Genomic DNA, 19,062 nt, shown 5'->3' with positions numbered 1-19,062 from the left:
AGCCCTAAGGAAAGAGAGGGGGAAGGGCAAAGCTACAGGTAGAGAACAAAACAGAGAGAATTAAGGTCACTGAGTGAGCTGATACGGTGTTGACCAAGAAGGTCCTCACAGATATAGGAAGGAGCAAAGGGTTTCAGCTCCTTTCTGGAGGCGGGAGACAGCCTGCACCAGTGACAAAATCACACTGAAATGTGAATTTAACCTTTCCAGATCATAGAGGAGGCATGCAGCCCTGTTCTCCTCAGAGATGCCAGCCTCCAGCCAGCTGCAGCCCTCACGAAAATATACTGCCCTATAAATACACAAGCTGGAGACCATCTTTCCCCAAAAGGTCTGATAGAAAGGTAAGCAGACACTTCTCTGCCAAGTCCTTCTAGATGTACTTGGCATCTAAATAGAGCTTTCCTGAACAATGCCCAAAAGGAGATTATTTATGTTTGACTTTAACTTTTTCCCTTCTGGCTATATATTACTGGGTTTTAATATTTTTAAAGTATTTTAATATTTTTAAATATGTTGCTATATAACATATTACACTGGTCTCTCACCAGATTCTTTGACTGGCATGTTTCCAGATTCTGAAGTGTTTTTTAAAAATTAATCCAAAAAATACAGATATTTAGACACGTGTTTTATATTTACCAGCTGTCCAATAATCTTGTGGGGGGTTAACTAGGATATACAGGTTGCAATTTTTTTCCAGCAAAAGATCCATGTATTACACACTCATTTCAGTTGAACAGTCCAGCGACCATTAGTTGAGCAGTTATTATGTGCCAGACAATGTGCTAGAGGTTATGATCCCCACCCTAATGGAGATGTAAAGAGTGGGGAGATGCAAATGGATACTAACTGTGTTCTTGTGTGTCTGTCATCTATTTTGTGGTCTCTTTCTAAAATATGCTCATTCACTACAATTGGTTATTTTTGGACCATTTTTTACTTACATTACCCTATGGTGGGGGGATAAAGTTTCACTGTATCTTGTATGCTTTCTCTCCATCACATTGGATGTTACTTATTAAAGTCTTTCACTGTAAAGCCCCAGAGGATGTGCCTCTTCCAGGTCTCCATCCCATATCCTGCTATTACTCACTGTCCTGCTACAGAGTTCGTGAAGATTTCTAAGCAGAAGCAAATGTATAGAATATCTCTGGTGAATTCCTACAGTATCCTAAAGCTCTTTTGTTATCCTTATATTCATATTAATTTCTACCTAATTCTAAAAGGGTCTCATAATCTTAAATTAGACTTTGGAAAATATTTTCACATCCTGGCCAGGCACGGTGGCTCATGCCTGTAATCTCAGCACTTTGGGAGGCCAAGGTGGGTAGATCACCTGAGGTCAGGAGTTCAAGACCAGCCTGACCAACATGGAGAAACTCTATCTCTACCAAAAATAAAAAAAATTAGCCAGGCATGGTGGCACATGCCTGTAATCCCAGCTACTTGGGAGGCTGAGGCAGAAGAATCGCTTGAACCTGGGAGATGGAGGTTGCAGTGAGCCAAGATCTCACTACTGCACTCCAGCCTGGGCAACAGAGCTAGACTTCATCACACACACAAAAAAATGCATATCCTTCTTTTATTGTCCCTTGTCATGCACTCGGCTTCCTTTTGCTCTTTCATCTTCTTCGTAAACATGGGGATCACTTGGTTCTAACTAGAGGTCCACACAAGATTACGCTCCCTCCCAGATCCCAGATTCCTCATAGGCATGAGACAGGCTTGGACCACATCAGGATTTCCCTGATTTCAGCTATTTGAATATACCTTTATGATTTGTGGCATATCTATGTCCTGTCAATAATAACATTTAGTTAATAATATTCTTTAAGGTAACCTGTTTTCACTTTATATCACTACTCTGGTTAATTTTTTTTAACTAGTATTATATATCGTAGAAAGTGACTTTAGAAGTATTCCATTCCTTAGTCTATGCCCAAAAGAATTGAAAGCAGATACTCAGATATTTGTACACCCATGTTCATAACATTATTTACAATAGACAAAAGACGGAAATAACCTATATGTCCATTGACGGATGAATGGATAAACAGAATGGTATACACACACACACACAATGAAACAGTTTACAGCTCTAAAAAGGAATAAAATTCTAACGTGATACAATATACAAGAACTTTGAAAACATTATGCTGAGTGAAATAAGTCAGACACGGAGGACAAATATATGATTCCAGGAACACAAGGTACCTAGAATAGGCAAATTCATAGAGACAGAAGGTAGGATGGTGGTAACTGGGCCCTGAGGAAGGAGGTGGAGGTAATGGAGAGTTATTCTTTAATGGATACAGAGTTTCAGTTTGGAGTCATTAGAAACTTGGAGATGGATAGCGGAAATGGCTGTAAAGCAATGTGAATGTACTTAATGCCACTGAATTATACAACTAAAAATGGTTAAAATGGTAAATCTTATTATATTGTTGCCGAAAAGAGTCAAATTCTGGAAAATATTTGAAGAGATTTATTCTGAGCCAAATATGAGTGACCATGGCCCGTGACACAGCTCTCCAGAGATCCTGAGAACATGTGCCCAAGGGGGTCAGGGTGCAGCTTGGTTTTATACTTTTTAGGGAGATAGGAGATTTCAATCAAATATGCTTTTTTTTTTTTTTTTTTTTTGAGACAGAGTTTCCGCTCTTTTTGCCCAGGCTGGAGTGCCATGGGGCGATCTCAGTTCACTGCAACCCCCGCCCCACCTCCCGGCTTCAAGTGATTCTCCTGCCTCAGCCTCCCAAGTATCTGGGATTACAGGCATGTTGCCACCACTCACGGCTAATTTTGTATTTTTAGTACAGACGGGGTTTCACCATGTTGGCCAGGCTGGTCTTGAACTCCTGACCTCAGGTGATCCACCTGCCTTGGCCTCCCAAAGTGTTGGGATTACATTTAACAAATACATTGTTTCAGTCCAGAAAGGTGGGACAGCTTGAAGTGGGGCCTTCCAGGTTACAGGTAAATTTTAGCAATAGGTTGAGTTTATCTAAAGACCTGGGATCAATAGAAAGGGAATATGACTGATAGATAGAGGGCTTATTATCGGTGAAGATAAGGCCTTGTGGAGACCAAAGTTCTCATTGTACAGATGAAGGCTTCAGGTAGCAGGCTTCAGAGAGAATAGATTGTAAATGCTTCTTCTCAGACTTAAGGTCTGGATAGATGTTAGTGCCGAAGAGCTATGAGGCGTGTCTGACCCCTACTTCCCATCATGACCCAAACTAGTCTTTCAGGTTAAATGTTAACAGTGCCCTGGCAGAGAAGGAAGTCCATTCAGATGGTTGGGGGACCTTAGAATTTTATTTTTGATTTACAATATTTTTCCCTAATTTATTTAAAAAGTCATTGCAATGCAAACAAAACACGCTATTAAATTGTAGCAGGATCCCATCACCTGCTAATGGCTGTCAGCGTAAGGACTGCTCTTCTTCTGTTAAAGAAGAGATTAGAAATGGCAGAGAGATATTAATGACATATTTGGCCAAAATGAAACATTCCTTTTGAATTATTCAGGGGGGGCTAGAAAGAGAATTAGAAGGGGACTTCCCCCCTCCCACCGCAAGTGATTCCGAGATACGTAATTCAGTTTCTGAGCACCAGCTACACTCACCAGCCATCCCTCATGATCACACCTGGAGAAACACAGGACTAATCTCTAAATGTCTTCCAACTTGGACAAATAAATAAAAACAGACTTGATGAAATGCACCATGACTGAGTTCTTCCAAGTCCCTGGACTGGCCAAGAGGTCCCCTGGAAGCAGTAAACCACCTCAAGCTCAGACAGCTCATGCTTCAGTCAGGAGATGGGGCTCCAAGGCTTCCTTTGTCTCTAGAGCCTGTCACGTGGCTTTGCTGGAGTGAGGCAGAGCCGGTTCTGCCATGGACCTTTTCAGCACTAGCTCTCCCCTGGGGGTAGGGACTAGGTCAAATAAGAGGTGACTTTTTGGCCAGGTGCAGTGACTCACACCTGTAACCCCAGCACTATGGGAGGCTGAAGCATGTGGATCACCTGAGGTCAGGAGTTTGAGACCAGCCTGAGCAACATGGTGAAACCCTGTCTCTACTAAAAATACAAAAATTAGCCGGGCATGGTGGCCACATGCCTGTAATCCCAGCTACTTGGGAGGCTGGGGTAGGCGAACTTCTGGAACCCAGGAGGCAGAGGTTGCATTGAGCTGAGATTGTGCCATTGCACTCAAGCCAGGGCAACAAGAGCAAAATTCCATCTCAAAAAAAAAAAAAAAAGAGGTGACTTTTGGTCCCAATCTTGATGCAAAAGAATGCCTGAGCTGGGTAGGCAGAGGTGAGGACCAGGAGGGATTCCAGGCAGTAGGGCCAGTTCTGGTCTATCCCTAAAGCTGTGTGTGTCCAGAGTACAAGCACTTTTGTCTGGCCAGGCCCATGGCTGAAATGGGGTGTCAGGAAGTGAGGCTGCAGGGTTGAGTTACAGCTAGCTCATACCGTTCCAGATGGTGTTCACATCAGATCATGCGGTGTCCATCACATCATGTGAACAGAATCAGAATCTCAGTATTTAATATATCAGGTTTACTTTCCAGTGGACCACAGACTCCAAATGAATGAGAGACCAAAGACCTGATGTCACGTACCTAACTCTTGCCAACCATGTGACAGGTTTAGACTTTCTTTTTTTTTTTGAGACGGAGTCTCACTCTGTCACCAGGCTGGAGTGCAGTGGCACGATCTCGGCTCACTGCAACCGCCGCCTCCCAGGTTCAAGCGATTCTCCTGCCTCAGCCTCCCAAGTAGCTAGGACTATAGGCACACGCCACTACACCCGGCTAATTTTTGTAGTTTTAGTAGAGACGGGGTTTCACCATGTTGGCCAGGATGGTCTCGATCTCCTGACCTTGTGATCCGCCCGCCTTGGCCTCCCAAAGTGCTGGGATTACAGGCATTGAGCCACCACGCCCGGCCCAGATTTTGACTTTCTGAAACTTCACTGTCCATCTTCACTAGGGCTAATACTACATGACATGCCTATTTCAAAGATGTGTTGTAGGGATGGATTGACATGCTACTAAATGAGGAAGGACCTTATAGATGCTGGACTCACAAGGGGGTTATTTAATATTATGATCCTCGGAACCCTGTGAAGGAATTGCAAGTCCATGATGCATCTCCCTGACTGCCCTTCCTTCTCCCAGTTAGTCTGGATTTTATCATCAAAAGAATTTAGAATCATTTAACATTGATATAAATAAAGCAGTGCGGCCCAGGGAGAAAGCTAGATAAACTAGGATCCGAATCATAGCTCAGCGGCATCTGTGCCTCTGGGGAAGTGGCAGAGATGGGCTCCTTCCGCACCTCTTTCTCCTTCCCTGCTGTTTGTATGTGACTAGGGCAGTGTAGGCTTCAAAAACGGTATACATTTCCACCTCAACAAGCCTCAGCAGCTGAAGATTCAGAAAGCACTGATAGATAGCAGGCTTATTATCCATTCTGAAGGTGGTGCTGAAGGACCTTTCTCAACAGATTCCCATAGACTTCAGAATTCCCCAGCTGCAGTAACTTTTTCTGTCTCTCTGCCCCAAGCATCTGTGGGCTTCTCCAAGTTCAGGGACTAAATGTTAGGTACTGAATATCTACTATAGATTACACTATGATTAGGCGCTGGTGGAGCAAAAGTAAATTTTGAATTAATTAATCAATAATTCATACTTCCCATTGACCCTAAAATATTTATCATTGATTCTGTTCTGCAGGATGTCCAGCACAATGAATGGTACATTGGAGAATACAGCCGCCAGGCAGTGGAAGAGGCATTCATGAAGGAGAACAAGGTAATGCCTTCTACGTGGCCCATCATTATTGTTTCTATAGGCATCTTAAGGTTCTCTGCTTATGTGTCGCAAGACGTAACAAGCAGCTTGCTTTCATGTATTATTTCCTGCATCACCCTGCATTTCTCAGTGCTGGGAGGCTGTAGTCAAAAAGGGCATTTAACATGGAGAGTTTCAGGCCGGGCGCAGTGACTCACACCTGTAATCCTAGCACCTTGGGAGGCCGAGGTAGGTGGCTCATTTGAGGTGAGGAGTTTGAGACCAGCCTGAACAACATGGTGAAACCCCGTTTCTACTAAAAATAAAAAATAAAAAATAAAATTAGCCAGGCATGGTGGCACGCATCTGTAATCCAAGCTACTCAGGAGGCTGACACACGAGAATCACTTGAACCTGGGAGGCGGAGGTTGCAGTGAGCCAAGATTGTGCCACTGCACTCCAGCCTGGGCAACAGAGTGAGATGCTGTCTCAAAAATAAATAAATAAATAAATAAATAAATAAATACAGAAAACAAAAAAACATGGAGAGGACCGGACGCGGCAGTTCACGCCTGTAATCCCAGCACTTTGGAGGACGAGGCGGGTGGATCACCTGAGGTCAGGAGTTCAAGACCAGCCTGGCCAACATGGTGAAACCTCATCTCTACTAAAAATACAAAAATTAGCCAGGCGTGGTGGTGGGCGCCTATAATCCCAGCTACTCGGGAGGCTGAGACAAGAGAATCGCTTGAAGCCGGGAGGCAGAGGTTGCTGTGAGCCGAGATTGTGCCACTGCACTCCAGCCTGGGCCACAGAGCAAGACTTCGTCTCAAAAACAAAAAACATGGAGAGTTTCAGCCAGACGCGGTGGCTCATGCCTGTAATCCCAGCACTTTTGGAGGCCAAGGCAGGTGGCTCACGAGGTCAGGAGATCGAGACCATCCTAGATAACACGGTGAAACCCCGTCTCTACTAAAAATACCAAAAAAAAATTGGCCGGGCGTGGTGGCAGGTGCCTGTAGTCCCAGCTACTCAGGAGGCTGAGGCAGGAGAATGGCGTGAACCCGGGAGGCAGAGCTTGCAGTGAGCTGAGATCGCGCCACTGCACTCCAGCCTGGGCGACAGAGCGAGACTCTTTCTCAAGAAAAATAAAAAACATGGAGAGTTTCAGGCCTGAGGCTTGGTCGTGCTAATTATCAGCTGTGTGGCTTTCTCACGTTTCTAAATAACTTCCCATGTAGATTTATTTATTTGTAAAATGAAACAGTAAAATCAACCCTAAGGAACTATTTTGAAGATGAAATCTGGAAACTGGACTATAGAGGTCACAATAGAAGGGGCTTCCTTCTGCTTTCCTCAAGGTTTGTCTCCTTAATCAAGGTTTGCCCAAAGTACTGTTGGGTCTTTATGTCTCACTTCTTCGAGAAAGGAGCAGAGATTGTGAAGGCTGCAATAGTCAGAATATGGTAGGTTATGCTGCAGCAACAACCCCAAGATCTCAGTTGCTTAACATAATGAAACTTTATTTTTTGCTTGCATACCATGTTCAGGACGGGTTTGGGTGGATAAACCCAGGCTGCCAGGGGCTGCATCTCAGTGGTGTGCTTCTACCTTCACACTCTGACTCTTAATACATCCTCTCAGAAGTAACATATTTTACTTCTGCTTTCACATCTTTAACCAAAGGAAGTCACATGACCAAACTTAACTTCGAAGAAGGTGAGGAAGTACAAACCTACATGTGGCCAAAAGGAGAAAAGAACTGGAATACTTGTCATCAGGTCAAATGACTACCACAACCAACATCCCAAAGAGCAAATGATTATCGAATGATGACTATGTGCAGAGAACTATACGAGATTGCTTAGAAGTTATAGAAAGTGTCTCAAGACTGATGCAACATCAAAACCTATCCCCAGCTAACCAGTACAATGGTCACTGTTGAAGGAGGTAACCTAAAAATGAATGAATTAGTTAATTAGTGAATAAATGATAGATCTACAATAAATTTTAATAAAACCTAGCTCTCAGAATTGATGTTGTAAAATTAAATAAATTATATGTATAAGTTGCTATGATAAACAGAATCATGCCCCCCCAAAGATGTTCACATTCTAATCCCCAGAACCTATGAATATGTCACCTTCATAGAAAAGGGGACTTTGCAGATGTGAAGGTAAGGATGTTGAGATGGGGAAGCTATCATGCATCATTATCTGGGGGGGCTCAGTATAATCACAAAGGTCCTTGTAAGAGGGAACCAGGAGTGTCAGAGTCAGAGGAGGGACATGATAATGAAAGTGAGGTCAGATGAATGGGAGAACCACAAGCCAGGGATCTTGCTGGCCTCCAGAAACTGGAAAAGTCATGGAAACAAAGTCTCTCCTATTGATTTTAGCCCAGCAAGATTCATGTTAGACTTTTGACCTCCAGAACTGTAAGAGAATACGTTTCTGTTTTACATCACTAATTTCATGGTAATTTGTTATAGCAGTGGTAGGAAATGATACCATTGCTATCAAAGTATCTTGAACATACACAGAATAAATGGAACATCCCATTTCCCAGATGAGGAAACTGAGGCTAAGCCAATGTGTTGGTCATAAAGCAGAGAAACTGACAGAACATGCATTCAAGATCAGTGCTCTTTTCACAAAATCCCAGCTGACTCTAGTAGCCCTCACAGTTCTTTTCACAACCCGGGTGGAGAGCCGTGGGTGGTTGGCTGATGCAGCTCCTTGAGGACCTTCCTTTCCTCTTTCCAGGGAATCTGGCCATGCCTTGGTAGAGTGGCAAACCTGGTGATGGTAGATTCCAACCCTGGCTGTCCATCTTGGCTAATCAGTGCCCAGTACACCATTGCACTCACAGAGCCTGTTTTCCGTCGGAAGAACTACTCTTAGTAGACCTCCTTCCAGAATCCCATGTGTGGATTGTGCTGGAAAAGCAATATGCATGTCACCTGATGCTCTTCCAGCAGCATTTGGGCGCTCAGCAAATGTTCCCTTCCTCTCTTTCTGTGTGCCTGCTTCTGCCTCTTCCCAAGAAACATTAAGAAAATAAAATCTCAGTTAAATGACTTCACATTTTCCTTTTCATATTTTCCTTTTCTGTTTGTCTCAGTTCTGTCAAAATGTGTTTCTCATTTATGAAAGATAATTTATTTTAAATTTCAGCATTACTCAGATTTATTTTGACAAATCATTTCAGAGTTTAAGAGGACAAACTCAAAACTTGGACATGAGTTTTGGCCTCTTCTCTCCTTCTGATCTTTGGCAGTGCTCTGTGCTTGAACATTAAGGCTTCAATTATGACTAAACATTTTAGGTAGAACAAGTTCCAGAAAATTCCGCCATCCTATTTTATATAGTCAGAGGCTTGTGTATTTAAAGGGTGAGAATTTGGTTTGGCTTTTCGGTATTCCATTTAGTAACCGTGATGCTTTAGGGGATTCACTTAAGCCTTTAGACCTTTATTCCTTTACCTGTAAAATGAGACTAAAATTTTTCCATCAATATTTATGTAAAGAACTCAACGTTTATGGCGGGGCACGCAGTGGCTCACGCCTGTAATCCCAGCACTTTGGGAGCCCGAGGCGGGCGAATCACGAGGTCAGGAGATCGAGACCATCCTGGCTAACACAGTGAAACCTCATCTCTACTAAAAATACAAAAAGTTAGCCGGGCGTGGTGGCAGGCGCCTGTAGTCCCAGCTACTCAGGAGGCTGAGGCAGGAGAACGGCGTGAACCCAGGAGGCGGAGCTTGCAGTGAGCCGAGATTGAGCCACTGCACTCCAACCTGGGCGACAGAGCGTGACTCCATCTCAAAAAAAAAAAAAAAAAAAAAAAGAACCCAAAGATGTTTATGTAAAGACCCTGCAAATGAGCCGGGCGCGATGGCTCACACGTATAATCCCAGCACTTCGGGCGGCTGAGGTGGACAGATCACGAGGTCAGGAGTTTGAGACCAGCCTGGCCAACATGGTGAAACCCCGTCTCTACAAAGAAGACAAAAATTAGCTAGGCGTGGTGTTGGGTGCCTGTTATCCCAGCTACTCAGGAGGCTGAGGCAGGAGAATCACTTTAACCCTGGAGGCGGAGGTTGCAGTGAGCTGAGATTGTGCCACTGCATTCCAGCCTGGGCAACAGAGGGAGACTCCATCTCAAAAAAAAAAAAAAAGCCTCTAAATGAAACAATGTGTGTAAAGTGCTTGGCAAATCTCAATGCACCTTAGCTACCAGTATCATCATAACATCACTATCATGCTACAGTATTATTACTAAATTTTGTATACTTAAAGTATTGTTATGTTGTATTATATAGTATTATTACCATTATTATATATCTATATTTATAAATATTCATTATTGAAGTATATAATTATATATAGCTATTATAAAATCTATATAAAGAATTATATATCATAATTTATTATTATAGCTATAAATCATTATATATATAATCTATATTTATCATACTTTTTTTTTTTTGAGACAGGGTCTCACTCTGTCACCCAGGCTGGAGTGCAGTGGCATGATCTCGGCTCACTGCAACCTCCGCCTCCTGGGTCCAAGCGATTCTCCTGCCTCAGCCTCTGGAGTAGCTAGGATAACAGGGACATGATACCATGCCTGGCTAATTTTTGTATTTTTAGTAGAGATGAGGTTTCCCCATGTCAGCCAGGCTAAGTCTCGAACTCCTGACCTCAAGTGATCCACCCGCCTTGGCCTCCCAAGTGTTGGGATTACAGGTGTCAGGCACCACACCCGGCCTCTATTCTTCACAGATCACTTATAACCATCTATACAATACACACAATTACACTTACAGATTTTTCAGTGTTTTTCATTATATAAATAACACAACGTAACCACAAAACTAAGCCTGGCAGATGTGTTCACGTTCAGGAGGACTGCTCCATTTCTCAATCTTTTACAACCAGATCTTAGTATCATTCTGAATTATTCTCTGGAGTGTACAAGTTATTTCTAATCATTGTCCTGTTCTCAGCTCTTGGACCATTCGATGCTGTTGACCCGCTTTTGGAAACCCTCAGTCTCCACCTCTTGGCTTCTGTCACTCTGAATCTCCTGGTCTTCTGTCATCTTTCAGGCATCTCCGGGCCTTTTCTGTCTTTTCTTCCTTGCCCTGTACTTGCCCTCACCTCAACATAGGCTACAATTCCTCCTCCCGTAAAGGGCCTCTCCATTCAGTTTGATATCCATGACTTAGAAGCCCCATGTCTCTTTCAGGAACCCTAATTCTGCATAGACATCTTTCCACACAGAAGTCCAATTTATTAGGTAAAAGTTTTTTCTGCTCAAAGCCTGCTGTGGCTCCCACTATCTCTAGAATAATACCCGAGCATCAAGCAGAAGAGGAAATATGTGAACATTGAGAGATGAATACATCAAGAAGGGGGCAGGAGAAGAGCTTTTCCATGCAGAAGGAGTAGCACATGTGGCATGGTCTGTCTGTGACCCTACACAGATCTCATCTTGAATTGTAATCCCCATAATCCCCACGTGTCTAGGGAGAGACCTGGATCTTGGGGGCAGTTTCCCCCATGCTGTTCTAGTGAGTGAGTTCTCATGAGATAGGATGGTTTTATAAGGGGCTCCTCTCCCTTCACTCCTCACTCTGCTCTCTCCTGCTGCCATGAGAGAAGGTCCAAGCTTGCTTCCCCTTCACCTTCCGCCTGATTATAAGTTTCCTGAGGCTTCCCCAGCCATGTGAAACTGAGTCAATTAAACCTCTTTCCTTTATAAATTACCCAGTCTCAGGTATTTCTTTATAGAAGTGTGAAAACAGACTAATACATCATGCAAAATCTGGGAGCCCCAAAGCAGATGGTGCCTTTGGGAAATGGTGGCTTGGCTGGAGCCAGGAGCCAGAGGCAGAAAGCTGCAGGAGCAATGAGAGATCAAACTGCAAGATAGGTTGGTCATGCTAAGTTCATGAGCACTATGCCCAGGTCAGTAGGAAATGATGAAAGATTTTCTTTTTTCTTTTTGTTTTTGTTTTGGAACCAGAGTCCTGCTCTGTTGCCCAGGCTGAAGTGCAGTGGCACGATCTTGGCTCACTGCAATCTCTGCCTCCTGGGTTCAAGTGATTCTCCTGCCTCAGCCTCCTGAGTAGCTGGGATTACAGGCGCCTGCCACCATGCCCGGCTAATTCTTGTAATTTTAGTAGAGACGGGGTTTTTCTGTGTTGGCAGGGCTGGTTTCAAACTCCTGACCTCCGGAGATCCGCCTGCCTTGGCCTCCCAAAGTGTTGGGATTACAGGGGTGAGCCACCGCACCTGGCCTCGATGAAAGACTTTCAAGAAGAGAGTGTCAAGATCCAACTGGTACACATCTCAGAAAATGACAAGAACCCTTAGGCATACAGACACTCAGTAAAAACTTACTGAATTAAAGTGGTTTACCAAAAACTAAATCCATCTGGGAATCTCATGCATGCAAACATCATTGTTGCCACCATTACAAGGGCAGAATGCTGGCGTGTCTGAAAAGGTGACTGTTACTCTTTTTGCTTCAGGATGGTAGTTTCTTGGTCCGAGATTGTTCCACAAAATCCAAGGAAGAGCCCTATGTTTTGGCTGTGTTTTATGAGAACAAAGTCTACAATGTAAAAATCCGCTTCCTGGAGAGGAATCAGCAGTTTGCCCTGGGGACAGGACTCAGAGGAGATGAGGTGGGTATAACTTAACAGCCTCCCTGTTCCAGGCTAAGCGCAACAAATAAAGGAAGAGTTTGGGGGATGTCACCCTGGAGGAAGAGGATGCCGCCCTGAAGGAGAGGGATGCAGTCTGACCTCCCCACCCCTTCCACAAATATCTGCACATCTTACACTTTGGCCTACCAGGCCAGCGACCAGTTCTGACCATTTCATGCACCCCCATTCCCTGCGTTGCCTGTTAAAGAAAACTCATTCTACAAGACACATCTAAACTCTGCCTCCCAGGAAGCTTCCAGCGGAGCATACACTAATGCCAAATTCCTTTCCCTCCTCAGCACTGAAATGCCACTGCAGACATTTCTGATGTCTGTCAGAATTCCTTATCTATAGATTCGTGTCCCCAAAATGAATGTGAACCCAGCCACAGCATTAGGGCTATGTTGGGCATGCCTGTCCTCAGTACAGATCTGCTGATGGAGGCGAAAGAGTGAATCAATTAAAATATTCGTGAATAACATAAATCAATCCACAAGAAAGGGTAAATTTTCACTGACTATGTATATGCCAGGCCTAGTCTATCTGCATTTTTTTTTTGAGACAGAGACGCACTCTGTCACCCAGGCCAGAGTACAGATCTCGGCTCACTGCAACCTCCTCCTCCCAGGTTCAAGTGATTCTCCTGCCTCAGCCTCCTGAGTAGCGGGAATTACAGGCATGCCCCACCAAACCCGGCTAATTTTTATATTTTAGTAGAGATGGGGTTTCGCCATGTTGGTCAGGCTGGTCTCGAACTACTGACTTCAGATGATCTGCCTGCCTTGGCCTCCCAAAGTGCTGGGATTACAGGCGTGAGCCACTGTGCCCAGCCAGCAGTATCTTATTTTGTTCCTCAACAACTCTTTGGTGTCATGATTTTTCCTATCTTAGATGTAGGAAAACTGGGGCTCAGAAAATTAAATAAATGGCCAAAGGCACACAGGCAGTAACGGAAGGGGGAAGGAGAGGCTTCTCTTGCAACTCTTCTGTTGATGAAGGAAGGGGTAAAGGAAGGAAGGAATGAAGTTAGTTATGAGCCACCATTTCTAAGGATGTGAGCTCAGTCCAGTGACTTAACTTCTCTGGGCTTCAATTTCCTCAAATGTAAATGTTCTTTTAAAGCCTAGACTTCAATAATTTAATGATTCCTGTTTAACATCTCCAGGTCTCAGTTTTATCTGGGCGTGTGCATTGTTATAGGCTGAATCGTGCCTCCCTCATTCCAAAAAACCCACACGTTGAAGTCCTAACCCTCAGTAGCCCAGAATGTGACTGTATTTGAAGATAGGGCTTTGAAAGAGGTAATTAAGGTTAAACAAGGTTATTGGGATGAGTCCTAATCCAATATGAGAGATGTCCTTATGACAAGAGGAGATTAGGACACAGGCACGCACAGAGGGGCGACCATGTGAGGACACTGGGAAGGGACGACCATCTGCAAACCAAGGAGAGGGGTCGTGGGAGAAAGCAGCCTTCCAACACCTTGATCTTGGGACTTCAGCCTCGAGAACTGCGAAGAAAGACATTTCTGTTGTTTAAGCCACCTTGTCTGTAGTGCTTAGTTACGGTAGCCTTGACAAACTAATACAGGATAAAACCAGAACTTTCACACAGATACCGATTGTTCTTCAACAGATAACAAAATAGGGCACATTGCTAGGGCTGCCAACAGGCTTCAGGTAGGCACACGTGTGAAATCGATGCGCAGGCTGCATAAAGATTCCAGCTTAAATCCCGTGTCTGACCAGAGCACTTTTTTGAGACTCGGAGAGGAGTAGTCAGCACCTGTGAGGTGACCATGAGGTCAGTTCACCACTGTTAGGAATAACGCTCAAAATCCTAAGGAAATTGAACACTTGAACAAAGGATTCTTAGCAAAGCAATTTTAGTTCTGCACAGAGGGGTGCCTCCTTGGCCAGTCACAATGAGAGCATACCTGAACAAAGGGGCACGAGAACCTTTATTCCTGACACAAGTCCTGCCCCTGTACCCTTTCCCCATTGGCTGGGGTCAGGTCTTACAATCTAAACTAATCCCAGTTGGCTAAACATTTGATTTTTTTTTAGATAAAGTGGGCATATAAAAGAAAGTGGAGAGGAAGGGGAAGGGGTGTCTGTAATGAGCTAAAAAGTTAGTCCTCTTTCCAAATAAGGAAAGGAATGTGAGCTGGTACTGATAATGCCTGGTACTGTGGCGTGCCTTGGCATCTAACAAAGGCAAAAAGGAAAAAAGGAGAAAAAGGACAAGGGTTGGGGAGGGTACTATGAATTAAAGAATAAAAGTTTGATCGGATTATTTGAAGAGAATCTTCATCATATCCCACACCACCATTTGCTACAGCCCGGGAACACTGTGACATGAACAAGTGCATGAGTGAATCCATAGATTAATACATAAATCTACCAGGTACAACCACATTAAGAAAGTGCTACGTTAACACGAAAGACAGAAGTGGTCAGTTCTTCATTTTGTGGAGAGGATTGGCAAGTTAATAAATGTAAAACACTTAGAACAGTGCCTGGGACCTATCAAGCCCACAATAAATTTTAGTTATATTTTCATTACTATTCCTGAGTCATTTTAATAAGTAGGATATAGTACCCCTAAGATACCTATGGTAATGGACTTTCCAGCTCAGTGTCCCTTTATCCTTCTATATCTTCTCTCAGCTTATAGAATTTCTCATCTTTAGGAAAGCATTATATAATTCTTATTTATTTATTTTATTTTATTTTGAGACGGAGTCTTGCTCTGTCACCCAGGCTGGAGTGCAGTGGCACGATCTCGGCTCACTGCAAACTCCGCCTGCAGGGTTCACGCCATCCTCCTGCCTCAGCCTCCCGAGTAGCGGGGACTACAGGCGCCCACCACCACGCCCAGCTAATTTTTTTGTATTTTTTTAGTAGAGACGGGGTTTCAGTGTTAGCCAGGATGGTCTCGATCTCCTGACCTCGTGATTCGCCCGCCTCAGCCTCCCAGGGTGCTGGGATTACAGGCGTGAGCCACAGCACCCAGCTTATTTATTTATTCTAAGACGGAGTCTCGTTCTTGTTGCCCAGGCTGGAATGCAATGGCGTGATCTTGGCTCACCACAACCTCTGCCTCCCGGGTTCAAGCGATTCTCCTGCCTCAGCCTCCCGAGTAGCTGGGATTACAGGCATACGCCACCATGCCCAGCTAATTTTGTATTTTTAGTAGAGACAGGGTTGCTCCATGTTGGTCAGGCTGGTCTGGAACTCCCGACCTCAGGTGATCTGCCCGCCTTGGCCTCCCAAAGTGCTGGGATTACAGGCATGAGCCACCGCGCCCGGCCAGGAAAGCATTATATAATTCTTAAATGCTTGGGTTTAAGGGTTCTTTTTCCTTAGAGAATAGAGGACGTGGACATGGTGTGCCTTTGCATGTGCCAGGGCCTTGGGCCAAATGCTGTTTAATTTGCTCTCACATGGAGTTCTTGAAAAAGCTCTGGAAAGGACATATTAATGAACCTCATTTACTGGCAAGGAAACTGAGACCTGAGATAGTTACTGCTTTTTTTCCAACATGCCCCACTTTGGTCTGCTAATAAAGAAGAGGAAGTAGAGTGACTCTGTGATAATATCCTAACAGCTTAATCAGACTGTCAGCCAGTTCACTGACTGTCTTGGCAAATAAGGAGCATCTCCTATGGCAGGCCATAGATTAGACCCTCCGCCTCCAGATGAGCTGCTCTAATTACTGTCACCAAGGAACCCTGAGAGAAACAAATGTCTGTTTTAAGAAGCTCCTTTCTGTGTTCATCTGGAATTTTCTCCTCCTTTGCGTTCCTTATTTTTTTCTCATACATGTGTTGAACATACATTTCCACAGGTGAAAGAATGAATCAATTAAAGCATTCACTAATAATATAAATATATATATATACATAAAGCAAGCAATGAGAAAGAAATCCAAGGCAGAATCCTGAGTTTTGGTGGGGTTTTATATGCACTGGAACTATTCTGTGCAGTTAGCCATTAATGACTAATTTGATCTATTGAATCCTCATAGCCAACCTCTGGGGTAGGTGCTATCAATATTTCAATTTAACAAACTGTGAAACTGAGGCACAGAAATACTAAGTATCTGGCCCAAAGTCACAGCTAGTAAACGGCAATTCTGGGATGCGGTATAGTTTGCAAAACATTGACTTCCATTACCAGTTGAAGGTATCCAGATTCTTGGCATCTTGAACAAAGAATTGGACAAAACACACAAACAAAGCAAGGAAAGAATGAAGCAACAAAAACAGAGATTTATCGAAAATGAAAGTGCACTCCATAGGGTGGGAGCGGGCCCCGGCATAGGGGCTCAAGAGCACCCTTAAAGAATTTTCTGCGGTTTAAATATCTGCTAGAGGTTTCCATTGGTTACTTGGTGTTCGCCCTATGTAAACCAAGAGGATGAAGTAAAGTTACAAAGTCATTTACTCAGTGTAGGCCCTATGTAAATAGAAAGGATACTTCCTGTCGTAACTGAAGTGTTTCCATTTGATTTGGTTCTAGGAAGTCCTTAGATTCCCTGCCTCCAGACCCTGTTCTCATGCCTCACTTCCACAAACAGACTTAAATAACACCATGGCAAATACAAGCAATCCCCCACCCGTTTGAAAACATTGCAGGTTGAATCACAGTTAAAGAATAGTTAACACTTACTTGGAGCTTACTGTGTTCCAGGCAGTGGGTAAAAAATGACAATTCACAGGTGGTTCTTCCTGCCTTCCCTCCGAGGGAGCTGTGCCGTGTGTAAGAAGAAGACAGTCTGGATTTCACTCAGTTCCCTCATGCTTTTCACAGCCTAAGCCTTTTGTCTTGCTGAGGAAGAATCACGGCTCTTTAAAACAAGATAAAGGCATTTTACATAGCAAGGCTCTGCTAAATGCAAGCCAACAACTAGCTACTTTAGCCACGGTTCAATTAAAGAAAGCATCTTCACCCAACTCAGCAGGAAAAACATAATGAGAAACAGCATCTTCAAAGATTATTTTAATTTCATGTAGTTTTGTAGCTATCTTGCAACTTTTGAATTTAACCACACAGATGATGCAGCAATGTCTAACTCTTGGGAGTTATTTTGAGCGTGACATGAGTTGATGTAAATAGTGGCAGACACATAGAGGCATGTGCTTAATAAGTATCCCTTCCCCAGAAACTTTGCAGTTTAAAACAACTGAAATTTATTGTTTCACAGTGCTGGAGGCCAGAAGTCCAATATCATGGTATCAGCAGGGCCACACTCCTTCCGGAGGCTCCAGGGGAGAATCACTCCTGGCCTCTTCCAGCTTTCCGTGGCTGCCAGCAATCCTTGTTTTCCTTGGTTTATGGCCACGTCGCTCCAGTCTCTGCCTCTATGATCACGTGACCTTCTCCTCATCTCTCTCTCTATGGTCACGTGACCTTCTCCTCTTCTCTGATCAAAATCTCCCACTGCTCCTATCTTGTGAAGAAACACATGATTGCTTTTAGGGCCTACTGGGATAACCTCGGATAAGCACCCCCTCTCAGGATCCTTAACTTTATCCTGTATTATACCATATAAAATAGTATTAGCTCTTCTACAATGTAAGGTCATATTCCAGATTCTGGGATTAGGACATGGACATATTGGGGGGAATCATTTAGCACCCACTGCTCCTTTACTTATTTATTGTCCAAGCATTAATTGTAAGCCTACAGTATGTTAGACTCAGTGTTGCATTCTGGGAACACAGAAAGAGTCATGTCAAGTCCCTGCCATCCAGGGAATACCCGGTGCACCTGTGCCGATCTCTGTAGGCACCTAAGCAAGAATGAGATTGGTAGAACATCAGCCCTAGCCAGCCAAGGAGGCACCTGCCTTAAACAACCTGCGGAGCTTAACTGCTGCCAAACATCAGCCCTGCATCTCAGTTTTATAAGTCATGTTTGTCAACATTTCTGTGAAATCTCAGAGAAGGGACATTTCAATTTCAATTTCCAGATCTCTCCTTTTGTTCTACAAATGTTTGTAAGTTTCTAAAAACCACCGTAGATATTTACATGATAAACTAAACGTTAAAGACTAAAGAACAGAGACAAATAATTAACCCATGGGTTTTTTTCACACCTTCTCTGCTTCCTTCTCCTCCTGCTTGCTTGGCATTTATCTCTCTTTCTCTTTTCTCCCCCTTTCCTTCTTTCACTCTCATGTGTGTACCCAAACAGATCTCTTTACTTTTCTGGCAAGGAAACATCGGCCACAGTTCATATATAGAATAAACACAAAAGGTTTAAACAGATTTTAAGACCTAATAATAGCATAACATTGGTTGTCCCCCTGGAAAAGATTATTCAATATGTAAGAGCTTGAATATAATCTTTTTAAAAAGTCTCTTCAGGGCAATATTTCAATTTTGACCCCACCATTAGAAACCAATAATAAGAAAGGACCAGGCTGGGCGCGGGGGCTCACGCCTGTAATCCCAGCACTTTAGGAGGGCAAGGCGGGTGGATCACTTGAGGTCAAGAGTTCAAGACCAACCTGGTCAATATGGTGAAACCCCA

At 43.8% G+C, this 19,062-nt stretch overlaps 1 protein-coding gene and 1 long non-coding RNA gene across 4 annotated transcripts in view; one reads left to right on the top strand and one right to left on the bottom strand.

Annotated features, from left to right (window-relative positions):
• LOC104005982 (uncharacterized) overlaps positions 1-19,062 on the bottom strand; it is a 164,319-nt gene that overhangs the window by 107,322 nt on the left and 37,935 nt on the right. For both annotated transcript variants that reach the window (XR_001716752.4, XR_008547434.2), the window contains exon 2: positions 17,197-17,374. This is a non-coding gene — a long non-coding RNA (uncharacterized LOC104005982). The remainder of the gene's footprint in view (positions 1-17,196; positions 17,375-19,062) is intronic.
• Positions 1-19,062, top strand: part of CLNK (cytokine dependent hematopoietic cell linker) — a 264,742-nt gene that overhangs the window by 237,422 nt on the left and 8,258 nt on the right. For both annotated transcript variants that reach the window (XM_520687.9, XM_009447358.4), the window contains exons 16-18: positions 211-344; positions 5,750-5,827; positions 12,347-12,502. In XM_520687.9, the coding sequence (XP_520687.3) occupies positions 211-344; positions 5,750-5,827; positions 12,347-12,502 (368 nt within the window). The remainder of the gene's footprint in view (positions 1-210; positions 345-5,749; positions 5,828-12,346; positions 12,503-19,062) is intronic.

This window comes from Pan troglodytes, chromosome 3, assembly GCF_028858775.2.
Source record: "Pan troglodytes isolate AG18354 chromosome 3, NHGRI_mPanTro3-v2.0_pri, whole genome shotgun sequence".
NCBI classification, from domain to species: Eukaryota; Metazoa; Chordata; class Mammalia; order Primates; family Hominidae; genus Pan; species Pan troglodytes.
The sequence above is the reverse complement of the archived record's forward strand: the minus strand, read 5'-3'. Positions and strand labels throughout refer to the sequence as shown.